General features: G+C 43.7%; 1 protein-coding gene and 1 pseudogene across 1 annotated transcript in view; one reads left to right on the top strand and one right to left on the bottom strand.

The window, feature by feature from the left end:
* CEP112 (centrosomal protein 112) overlaps positions 1–11,563 on the bottom strand; it is a 462,158-nt gene that overhangs the window by 293,430 nt on the left and 157,165 nt on the right. Inside the window, exon 20 of the mRNA XM_045299484.1 lies at positions 9,767–9,874. Within this exon, the coding sequence (XP_045155419.1) occupies positions 9,767–9,874 (108 nt within the window). The remainder of the gene's footprint in view (positions 1–9,766; positions 9,875–11,563) is intronic.
* LOC101646380 lies at positions 6,615–7,142 on the top strand (annotated as a pseudogene).

Below are 11,563 nucleotides of genomic sequence, written 5' to 3'. Positions count from 1 at the left end.
GTGCTCACAGGCCCCCCATGAATCACACAGACCACAGCTGTGGGAAGAGACCCTGGAGCATTGCCAGCAAGAACCAGGCCAGTGGCCAACTGTGGAGCAAACTGTCAATTACTCATGTGTAAATTCTGGAGAAAGCTGAAGAAAATTAAAACAATTCGATATGAACCAAAATATGAACTTGAGTACATCCCTCTAAATTTAGAGACCATCTCAAGAACAGATTGGATGCACTGAACACTAATAACCAGAGACAAGCTGGCATTAAGAGGTATGAGTGACATCAGGAAAGCACTTGGAAACTTGCCCTTGAGCTAGCTAATGAAAATCGGGTAAAAAAGGGAAAAATTAGAGAAGATCTAGACAGAAACTGTCAAAGGACAGCTCCAGAAAGCCAAGTAAAGCTTTATTAAGAAATGTGCACAGACCTAGAGTTAAAAAAGCAAAGGGAAGGGCACGAGTGGCATATCTCAAACTGACAAAATTGAAGAAAAAGGTCAAGCATCAAGTTGTAGTATTGAGGGGCGCTATGGACATCTCACACCCAATGGTACCTTTGTTCTAGGTCCTCTCCTGAATCTAGCTTACATTTCCGGCAGTCCTCCGTTGGCACTCTTTTCTTTATTGCACTTCACAGATGCTGAGATTTCTACAACTTGAGGATTTGGGGCCCTGGTGACATAGAGGGTTAAGTGTTCGACTTCTGCTACCATTCTTTGTCTTCATCCTAATTGGATAAGCATGCTTCAGCTATATTGCAGGGTTGATTCTAGGTTGCCATAATAAAGCAAATAGAATAAGCAATAAAGTGGTATCCAAATTTTTCTGTTTCCAGATACCTTTAAAAATGATGCTTATACTATTCTGTATTTTATTTAATGTATAACCTTGTTATGAAAATGCTTGAGATACTGTGAGAATTGCGAGGCTTTGAAACAAAGATATGAAGTTAGCACACGTGGTTGGAAAAATGGTGTCAATTGACTTGCTCAACAGTGTTGCTAAACCCAAAACCAAGTTCATGATCACCAGTCACTTCTGACTCATAGTGACCCCGCAGGACAGAGCATCACTGCCTTTTGGGCTTCGAAAGCTGTCCATCTTTATCAGAGCGGTAAGTCTCATCTTTCTCCCATGGAATGGCTGGTGAGTTCAAACTGCTGAACTTGGGAATGAGCAGTCTACCACATCATATCAGCAGGGCCAGAAAGCTTCAACTTGATAAAAATTGTATTACCTGTGCAGTGCAATACAGCAAAGAGCAGTAAAATCAGTATGCTCACACTAGTATGTGATATTAAAGATACTGTTTGATCATTTCCATATTCCACTAGATCAGTTTTCTTTGGAATGAACATGAATCTGATCTCTTCCATATTTCTTGGCATAGATGAACACTTCTACACTGCAATCCCTGTGATGAAACATTTCCATTGATATTCCATGAATTCCTGGAGTTTTCTTTTTCACCAGTGGTTCAATGTAGCCTAGACATTTTCCTTCAACACTATAGTTTCTGATCATATGATGCCTCCTGAAATGGCTAAATAGCAACCAATTGCTTGGGCTAAAATGATTGGATGTATTCCTCTCATATTCTTTCCTTTTTACTATTTTTTACATGCTTTCTAATATTAAATTCGTTTTGGTGAGAAAATAATCCTTCCATTCTTTTCACGCTTTCTGTGTCATTCAGTTTGTCCCCTAGAGAACCAAATTTACATTTTTTTGCTTCAGTTCTTCCATACTCAGAAATACTGAGCTTGTTCTTCTCAGTTGGTTTTTCAATTCCAGGGCTTTGAATATTTATTATAGAAGTTGTCTTCTTCAGCCACTTTTGGTATATTCTATTCAACTATGTTGAACTATGTTCAATCATCATTCCTTCCTGTAGCTTTAGCTATTCTACATTCAAGAGCAAGTTTCAGAATCCCTTTTGAAATCTACTCTGGTTGTTTCTTTCATTTTTGGTGTATATTGACCTTTTGCTTTTTTCATATATGACATTCTTGATGTCACCCTACAACTTGGTCTTACTGTTCAGTTATCAGTGTTCAATGCATCAGATCTGTTCTTCCTGAGATGGTCTCTGGATTCATGTGGGATACATGAAGGTCTTTCTTTGGCTCTTCGGGGTTTGTTTTAATTTCTTCAGCTTCAATTTGCAATTAATAGTCTGTCCCACAGTTGGCTCTTGGTCTTGTTTTGGCTAATGATATATATTGGGCTTCCCCATTGTTGTTTTTTTCCACAGATGTAGTTGACATGATTACTGTGTATTTCATCTGGTGAAATTCATGTTTATAGTCACCATTGTTGAAAAAGGTATTTGCAATAAAGAAACTATTGGTCTTACAAAATCCTACCATATGATCTCTGGTGTCATTTCTATCACTAAGCCCATGTTTTGCAACTACCAGATCTTCTTCTCTGTTTCAAAGTTTCACATTCCAGTCACCAGTAATTATCAATGCATCTTGATTGTATATTTGATCAATTTCAAACTGCAGGAGGTGGCAAAACTCAATTCCTTCACCATTTGCTTTAGTGGTGGACATGTAAACTTGGATAATAGTCACATTAACTGTCTTCCTTATAGGTGTGAAAGTATTATACTATCACGGACAGCACTATACTTCAGGGTGGACCTAGAAAAGTCCTTTTTAAAAATTATGTGTATATATTTTTATTAATAATTTTATTGGGGGGCTCTTACAAATCTTATAACAATCCATCATTTAATAGTATTAAGCACATTTGTACATATATCGCCATCAGCATTTCCAAAACAATTTCTTTCTCTTGAGCCCTTGGTATCAGCTCCTCTTTCTTCCCCCCTCCCTCCTTCCCTTCCTCCCTCCCTCCCTCCCATTCCTCTTTAGTTGCTAGCCAGTAGCTAGCAATGACCAGCTGGGGCACGTTAATCATCTCACCATTAAAGGAATCCTATAACGGCTGCTGTTGTTGTTAAGTGCCATCCAGTCGGTTCCAACTGATAGAGAGCTTTTGTACAACAGAATGAAACCCTGCCTGGTCCTGTGCCATCCTCACAATTGTTCCTATGCCTGCGCCCATCAACGAAGCCACTGTGTCAATGCATCTTCTAGAGGACCTCGCCCTTTTTCATTGCCCCACCACTTTACCAAGCACGACGGCCTTTTCCAGGGACTGGTCCCTCCTGGCGGTATGTTTAACGTGTGTAAGACAAAGGTCACGCTATCTTAGTCTCTCAGGAGCGCTCTGGGTGTACTTCTTCCTCTCAGCAGTTCATGGAACTTTCCATAGCCTTCTCCAGCCCAATTCATCTGCCTCAGCTCTGCGAGCATCTTTATTCATGGCCAACCTTCATATTTTGGTCTTCTTTACATTGACTCGTAATCCAGACTGAAGGTTGTGACTCTTCATCTTCATCAGCCAGTGTTTCAAGTCCTCCTCACTTGCAGCAAGGAAGGTCATGCCATCTGCATACCACAGGTTATTAATAAGCCTTGCTCCAATCCACATTTTTCTTCATATAAGCCAAATTCTCTGATTATTTGCATAGCATACAAATTGAATAAGTAGGGTTAGAAGATACAAGCCTGATGCACACCTTTTTCTGATTTTAAACCATGCAGTATCCCCTTGTTCTGTTCACACGACTGCCTCTTGACCCATGTACAAGTTCCTACTGAGCACACTAAAAATGTTCTAGAATCCCCATTCTTCTCAAGGTTATCCACACTTGGTTATGATCTACACAACTGAATGCTTTCACATAGTCAATAAAACCCAAGTAGACACATTTTTTTTAAATTCTCTGCTTTCAGCCATGATGCATCTGACATCAGCAATATGTTATCCTTTGTTGCATGGCCACTTCTGAATCCTGCCTGAACCTCTGGCAGCTACCGGTTGATGTACTGCTACAACCTTTATTGGATGATCTTCAGAAATATTTTACTTACACGTAGTATCACTGATCTTGTTCTATAGTTTGAGCATTCTATGAGGTCGTCTTCCTTTGGACCCAGGGGCCCCTCCTCCGGCACCATCTCAGACCATGCTCTGCTTCCGTGCCACAGGCCTTCGGTAGCTGATGGTGTTTCAAATGGACACGTACGGTTTTCAGAGGCTACTTCCTCCAGAGTGGGGAGGCAAGTCCTTGTTCACGTTCTTAGTCAAGAAGCTATGCTGGAATGTGTCTAGCGTGGGAGACCCTCTTGGTGTTTGAAATACCAGGGACATAGCTTCCAGCATCCCAGCAGCACCCAAGCCACCATAGTATGACAAACAAACAAATGCTATGATAGTAGCATACTGAAGCAGCAGTAACATATACACATGTTTGTTGTTGTTAAGTGCTGTTGAATCAGTCCTGACTCATGGCCAGCCCATGGACATGATACTCAGTCCTTCACCAAACCTCTCGATTACTATGGTTGGGCCCGTTGTTGTAGCCACTGTGTCAATCCATCCCCATGGGTCTTCTTTGGTCCCGGCCTTCTGCTTTACTAAGCATGATGTCCTTTTCCAGGGCTTAGTCTCTCCTTACCAATCAGTTGACTTACAAGAGAATCAAAGAACATTTCAAGAGACCCATACATACATCCATGGTCATTAACCTCATCTGGAACCTCACTTGTGAAGAGACATTTTTAAAACTCTAGCCAGACCATGCCTGCCATCACCCAAATACTTTCACACACTCTCATTTTCATGAGCCCCCCTGTCCATGTTCTTGCCGTCTACCTTGCAGTCCATAACCCTCTATGCACCTTCCTCCCTTCCTCACCCAGGACGGCTGCGGCCTGCCCTGCTGCTCCTGGAGCGGTACCCTGGATCCCCCAGGGTGAAGGGTCCTGCCCCAGACCTCTACCTCTGCCTTCTGGGGGCTGCGCTGGCAAACCTGTTCTCTTCCCTGTCCCCATCTCCTGATTTCTATGAGATCTTTTTGCAGTGCAGTCTAAACAGTTTAATATCAGAGAGACCTATGTTATTAAACTAAATCATCTAAAATCCAGATAATGAAAAGATTCCGAAAGGACCATACTGTGCAATTGCATGGCACTGAATGCTTTTAAAATATTACAACCAATTTTCACAGACAGTTCCCCACCTGTTAACCTTGTACGGTTTCCACCTTCTCTTTGCTCTGGCCTTCTGGTACGAAATTAGTTCAAGTTTCAAGTAATAGTATCCTGAAAAGGTTGGCCTTCCAGGATTGTTTGTTTGTTTTGAATAATCATGGACAATAAGTATTTCTTCTTCTTGGGAATGATAACCGCTTCTTTATCTACTTAAGTGCATGTCCCTTTAGATGCTTTGTAGTGAAAAGAGAAGGTATAATGAAATATGAGATTCAAGAATGATATGACGGGATTGCCAAAACCATCTCCATAGCTCAGGAAATCCTAGCGTGTTTGCGTCTAACTTGAATGCGTTTTGGGCAAAGTGTTGGAGTCGTTGAAAACTAGAATGGTCTTTTTGTTCCAATGGGTCACACAGGAAAGAACCCGGGCAGTCTTGATGAAAGCCCAGGCTTTCCAGGGTACTTGTGTATTGATTTATTCCACGTGTTTGATGTTTTTCTTTCCACATCTGATACCTGCATTCTGGCTAAGATATATTGAAATACCAGTTTGATTTTTTTTTTTAACCACCCGTCCCCTCCCCTGACACAGCCTTGGTAAGATGCTTTATATTTGGGAAGAGCTCAAAATTAGAAATGAATAAGGAAACTGAGGCCCAGAAGGCACAAGTCATTCATTTCCTCTGGATGTCAATTCCCTCATTATAAAGTGTGCGGATTAGACTGGGTAAGTGCTTCTAAAACTTTTCCACCAAAGCACCTCTAGCAGCCATGAAATGAAGAGTACCCCCCTGGGGGATCTGGGGGCATCGCCTCAAGCAGCTTCTGCAAGCTGGAATTTTCTTTGAAATGTCCTATTTTATCTTAAAAATTCATGAGCGCTTTGCATTTTACCAAACAGGAAAGTCTATGTTTGTTTTAATAGAACCGTTAGCTCAACAGTGGAATGACTTTGCTTTCCCACAACATCATCAAGTGCACCCTGCACTCCAGGAAACACTCCATGACTGTACACACTCCTGGGCCCCTACTCCCCACCCCTGGGGACACCTGCCCGGGTTGAGAAGTAGGGGCCTCCCTTGGTGAGGAGCCCCTCAAGCCGCTTCCGGCAGGACATCCGTTCATGGTCATGTCTGGCATTGAATGTTTTAGAGGAAAGTAAGGATATTAAAAGAGCTGCCATTCAGGCACTGAGGTGGCATCTGAGGGGGGGGGAGGAAAATCCAGTTAGACAGGCCCCCATGCAATGGGATGTCAATGGCAGGACCAGAGAAATCTCCACCCAGTGAGAGACGCACAGAGAGGCTAAGGGCCCTGTCGAGCAAACCAAGAGAAAGGCGCAGAACCTTGGATCTAGAAGTGGCCCCTAGCAGCAGGGCAGTCCACCGAATGTCCATGACCCCTCCATAACCTTCCCCACTGATGCTTCAACAGCCTCATGCTGGGAAACTTACTTTCCCACCAGACTCCCCATTCCACATATCGGGAGTTCTTGAGGAAAGACTGATTTAAAGCCAACTCAAAACATTGCTCCCAGGAGTCCCGCATCTGGGTTCATCCGACACCAGCCGCCTCCGTCATGCCGCCCAAGTTCGACCCCAACGAGATCAAAGTCGTGTACTTAAGGTGCACCGGTGGGGAAGTCGGTGCCACCTCCGCGCTGGCCCCCAAGATCGGCCCCCTGGGCTTGTCTCCAAAGAAGGTTGGTGATGACATTGCCCAGGCAACGGTGACGGGAAGGGCTTAAGGATGACTGTGAAACTGACCACTCAGAACAGACAGGCCCAGACTGAAGCGGTGCCTTCTGCCTCTGCCCTCACCATCCAAGCCCTCAAGGCACCACCCAGGGACAGGAAGAAGCAGAAGAACATTGAGCACAGTGGGAGCGTCACGTTCGATGAGATCGTCGGCATTGCGCGCCAGATGCGGCACCGATCTTTGGCCAGAGAACGGTCTGGGACTATTAAAGAGACCCTGGGGACTGCCCAGCCTGTGGCTGCAGTGTTGACGGGCGCCACCTCACGATATCATAGAGGACATCAGCAGTGGCGCCGTGGAGTGCCCGGCAAGTTAAGACTACAAAAGAAAACAAGAAAGACTCATTTAATCACACAAATGGCCCCCCACAGCACTGGAGACACTGTGCGGAAAGTGTGCCCGGTCGGCCCCGCTGAAGGGAGTGCAATAGGGCAGCAAGGGAAGTAAAGTAACAAAGTTCCGGAGGAATCCTGAAAATAGACTTCTGAAGCATGGCACAGGGCTTGTACCTGACCAGATCGATTGGAAAACACTCATAAGGGACAGCAGACAGACCTCAACTATCTATCATTTTTTGGTTTGGTTTTGTTTTTCTCTTTCGCTCTATGTTTATCTATATAAGATAGGCCAGATAAATATTCTCAGGAGAAAACAATGGGACCAGTGGTCCCAGGGGGACATGGGAGAGGAGGGGTGGGGAGGGGTAACCAACAAACTCAGGGATGAGGGAACAACAAGAGATCTAAAATTGATGGCGAAGAGCATGTATAATGCCTGGTAGGGTCTGAGCAAGTGCAATGTATCGGAGAAGAATTATTGAGAGCCAAATGGAGGGTGGGCATGATAGTGGGGCAGGAAGAAAGTACAAGGAAACAGAGGAAAGAACTAGGAGGCAAAAACTATAGAGGAATAGCTATAGGCATGTAGATATGTAAATATACTAATTTGTAATGAAAGGGAAAGAGACCAATGTACATAGATTTGCATGTTAAGTATTACGATAGCAGATGGACTTTGGGCCTCTACTCACGGCCTCCCTAAACACAAGAACACTGTGTTCTAAACCTGGCACTCTTTGATGCTCACCTTCCCAACACAATCGCTGAAGATAAAATGGGTGCATAAGCACATGTGGTGAAGAAAGAAGATGGTGCTCGGCTATCAAAAGATATAGTGTCTGGGGTATTAAAGGCTTGAAGTTAAACAGGCAGCCATCTAGCTCAGAAGCAACAAAGCCCACAAGAAAGAAGCATACCAGCCTGTGTGATCATGAGGTGTCAAAGGGATCAGGTGTCAGGTATCAAAATATCCACACACAAAAAAAACACAATTGAAGTAAAGGGAGTTTGGAGTGGAGACTCAAAGCCCATCTGTAGACAACTGAATATCCCCCCACAGAAGGGTTATAAGGAAGGGACGATTCAACCAGGGTGCAGTATAGCACCAAGGAAACACACATCATTCCTCTAGTTCCTGAATGCTTCCTCCCCACCCACTACCATGACCCAGTTGTACCTTACAAATCGGGCTAGACCAGAGTACACACATTGGTACAAATAAGAGCCCTGGATACATGGAACTCAGCACAGATAAAGCCATCAGGAACAGTAGTGGGAGTATTGATATCATAAGGGTAGGGGGATGGTGGGGGCTGGAGGGGCAGGGGGAGAAAGAGGGAACCCATCACAAGTTGGGACATATAGGCCCCTCCCAAGGGGAATGAATAACAGAAATATGGGTGAAGGGAGACAAAAGACAGTGTAACACACGAAATAATAATAACAATACATAATTGATCAAGGATTCATGAGGGTAGGAGGGTGGGAGAGGGAGTGGGGGGCGGAGAGGAGCTGAAACCAAGGGCTCAAGTAGAAAGTGTTTTAGATATGCTGATGGCAAAATATGTACAAGTGTGCTTAATATAATTGAATGATGGATTGTTAAAAGAAAAAAAAGAGAAGAAAAAGAAAAAAGAAGAAAAAAAAAGAGCCCCCTAATAAAATGATTAGTTTTTTTTAAAAGGAATAATAAAAGAGATACACAAACTAGAAGAAAAAAATGGCCCCCACGCAGAGGGCATCCCTCAACACTTAAAAACCAACATTAAGCCCCATTGCTGTGAATCCATTCTGACTCTTAGCAACCCTCCTACAACAGCACAAAATGCCGCCCGGCCCAGCACCACCCTTACAGTCACTGTTGTGCTTGAGCCCAGTGGAGCACTTATCACTCCACCTCCCTGATGGTCATCCTCCTTCCTGCTGACCCTCTCCTTCTGCAGGGACAGTGAGTGAGACACTCACTGAGCACAGAGCACAACTGCTCTGAGTCTTCGAAGCTCCAAGTCCTCACAGAGGCCACTGCCACAGGCTTTTCCTAGGGGGCTGGTTATCAGGCCAATGCTAGAATCCACTGTGCCACCAGGGTTGGCAATTCCTTCCTTCACCACCCTTGTCATCCCAAAGTCTATGATGTGTCCTCTCTCTTTCTTAATGAAGGACTCCAATAGTATTTCATTTTCATTAATTCGTGGTCTGGCTGCCCATTGAAATGTAAGCTCTGTGAGAATAGGAATCCTATCCATCCCCTTACTGCACACCCCGGTGTCCAACGGTGGCTGGCACACCATAGATTCTAGACACAACCAAGTGAATGAGTAACTCGAAGCAGTGTTGTGACAGGAGTAGAATTCAAGACCTACGATAAGAGTTTCCATTCAACCTTCAGATCAACAAGCTGTTGAACTAGACTTCACCAGACAGTGAAGAAGCCCTTGTTCCTGGGTTTTAATGAAATAAACAATGTTTTAAATATTTCAAATGTATTGGTAGTAAGCTTTCTGAAGTTTTTTCATTATGAAGAGATTTTATAATATGGAATTTTAGAAAGTGATGATGCATGTACATAAAAAATTACAACACCATCAAGAGGAAGACCCACCTGCTGGTCATATCTCTTCTTCACGTCATCGAGCTGCCACAGAAAGTCCTTGGACTGTTTCTCGCGGAGAGACTTGGACCTACTTAGATCTGCTTCCACCTTCTCCATCTAAAAACCAGAGAGAAAAATAGGGCAGTTTGAAACAAAAATACCAAGTTTCATGTTTCTGTAACATGCCAAATCACAATGATTTGACACACCTCACTAATCAGAGTGAGGAACCAAAAGGTGATATAATACCAAAAAAATTATCAATAGAATTTGAATATATCTTTATAAGTTGAAGGCACAGAAATGGAACTTTGATGTGTAACTGAAGAATTCTAATGTTATAACTATATTGCAGTAGAAATAAAATTTTGAGGCATTCAAGTATTTATTCAGTAAGATTTTATCACACCCCTGGTATGAACAAGGCACTGTGATAAATGGGATAAAATATTTGCAAATGACAAATCTGATAAATTACTTGTACCTAGAACAGATAAAGAATTCAAACAACTCAACAATAAATGGACAACTAAACCCAACCACCACTTCATTATGAAGAGTGGGAATTGATTTTCTGACTGTGAATGTTGTTTTTGGCAACAAAAGGGGTGGGGGGTGGTGGTGCAAAGAACTCGATTATAGAATGCCCCTGTGTTACAAATGAGATCTGTTCCTTTAAGGATTTGTCAGGGCTTTGAACTAGTTCTGCCGTGTTCTGTCAGGGCCACAGAAGCTCCACCAGAAAAGACCCAGACTTTCAAAGTGACAGTGAACTAGAAAGATAGACAGAATGGTCTTGCTGGTAACTTCCTTTCCCTCTTCCCATTGCCTGCCAACCACATCCCTTGTCCCGGCATGTGCAGTCAGCCCCACAGTTGGAAGCAGGGCTGTCCTGCTCAGAGAGGCTAGTATCCAGCTCAAATGGCAACCTCTGCTCAAAGATGGCAGCCAACTGAATGTGTACAGCCCTCCCACAATCCCGGCAGCAATCCCATCCCACACACCACACTCCTACTGGAAGGCTCCCTCCTTCTGCCTCATCTGAATTTCCCTTCCCAAGGCTGCCAGCGGCAATTGCTCCCATTCTGGGTCCCTTGCTGAATCTGGCAAATTGTCAAACTTCAAATCCTCTTTTACTTAGTCAACCATGACAGACTGGTTTTAAGGACAAGAAAGAGTTGTCTGTAAGTTAGACTTTCATAACCCGGGAACTGTCGGCATACAATTCTGTAAACCAGATATGTGGGAGTTACAACATTTCATGTCAACTTGAAGATATATAAAGGTGTAGGGGTGGTATTCAACCTGTCAATCAGTTTGCACCCTGACAGTGCCTCCTTGTAGGTGTGGCTTTCTCCTAAAGAGGTCTCTAGGTACCTCTGCCTTCACCTTCCTGCTGGCCAGCCACTCTGAGACCTGCCAGAGCTCTGGGATGCTTCCACACCATTGGATCCACCCGACTTTCCACCCACTGGCCTGTGAGATTCCTGCATTCTATATCACTGCATGTGAATTCACTGCTCTGTGAATCTGAAGAAGGACTTATGGACTAGTATCAGACTTAACGACTTAAGGCAGCAGTTCTCAACCTGTAGGTCAAACAACCCTTTCACAGGGGGCCGCCCAAGACCACTGGAAAACACATATTTTGTTTTTTTAATCATTTTATTGGGGGCTCATACAACTCTTATCACAATCCATACATATGTCAATTGTGTAAAGCACACTTGTACATTTGTTGCCCGCATCATTCTCAAAACATTTGCTTTCCGCTTGGGCTCTTGGAATCAGCTCCTCATTTTTCTT

This window comes from Echinops telfairi, unplaced genomic scaffold (genome assembly GCF_000313985.2).
Source record: "Echinops telfairi isolate 266 unplaced genomic scaffold, ASM31398v2 ScPeMD7_7458;HRSCAF=8496, whole genome shotgun sequence".
NCBI lineage: Eukaryota > Metazoa > Chordata > Mammalia > Afrosoricida > Tenrecidae > Echinops > Echinops telfairi.
The sequence above is the reverse complement of the archived record's forward strand: the minus strand, read 5'-3'. Positions and strand labels throughout refer to the sequence as shown.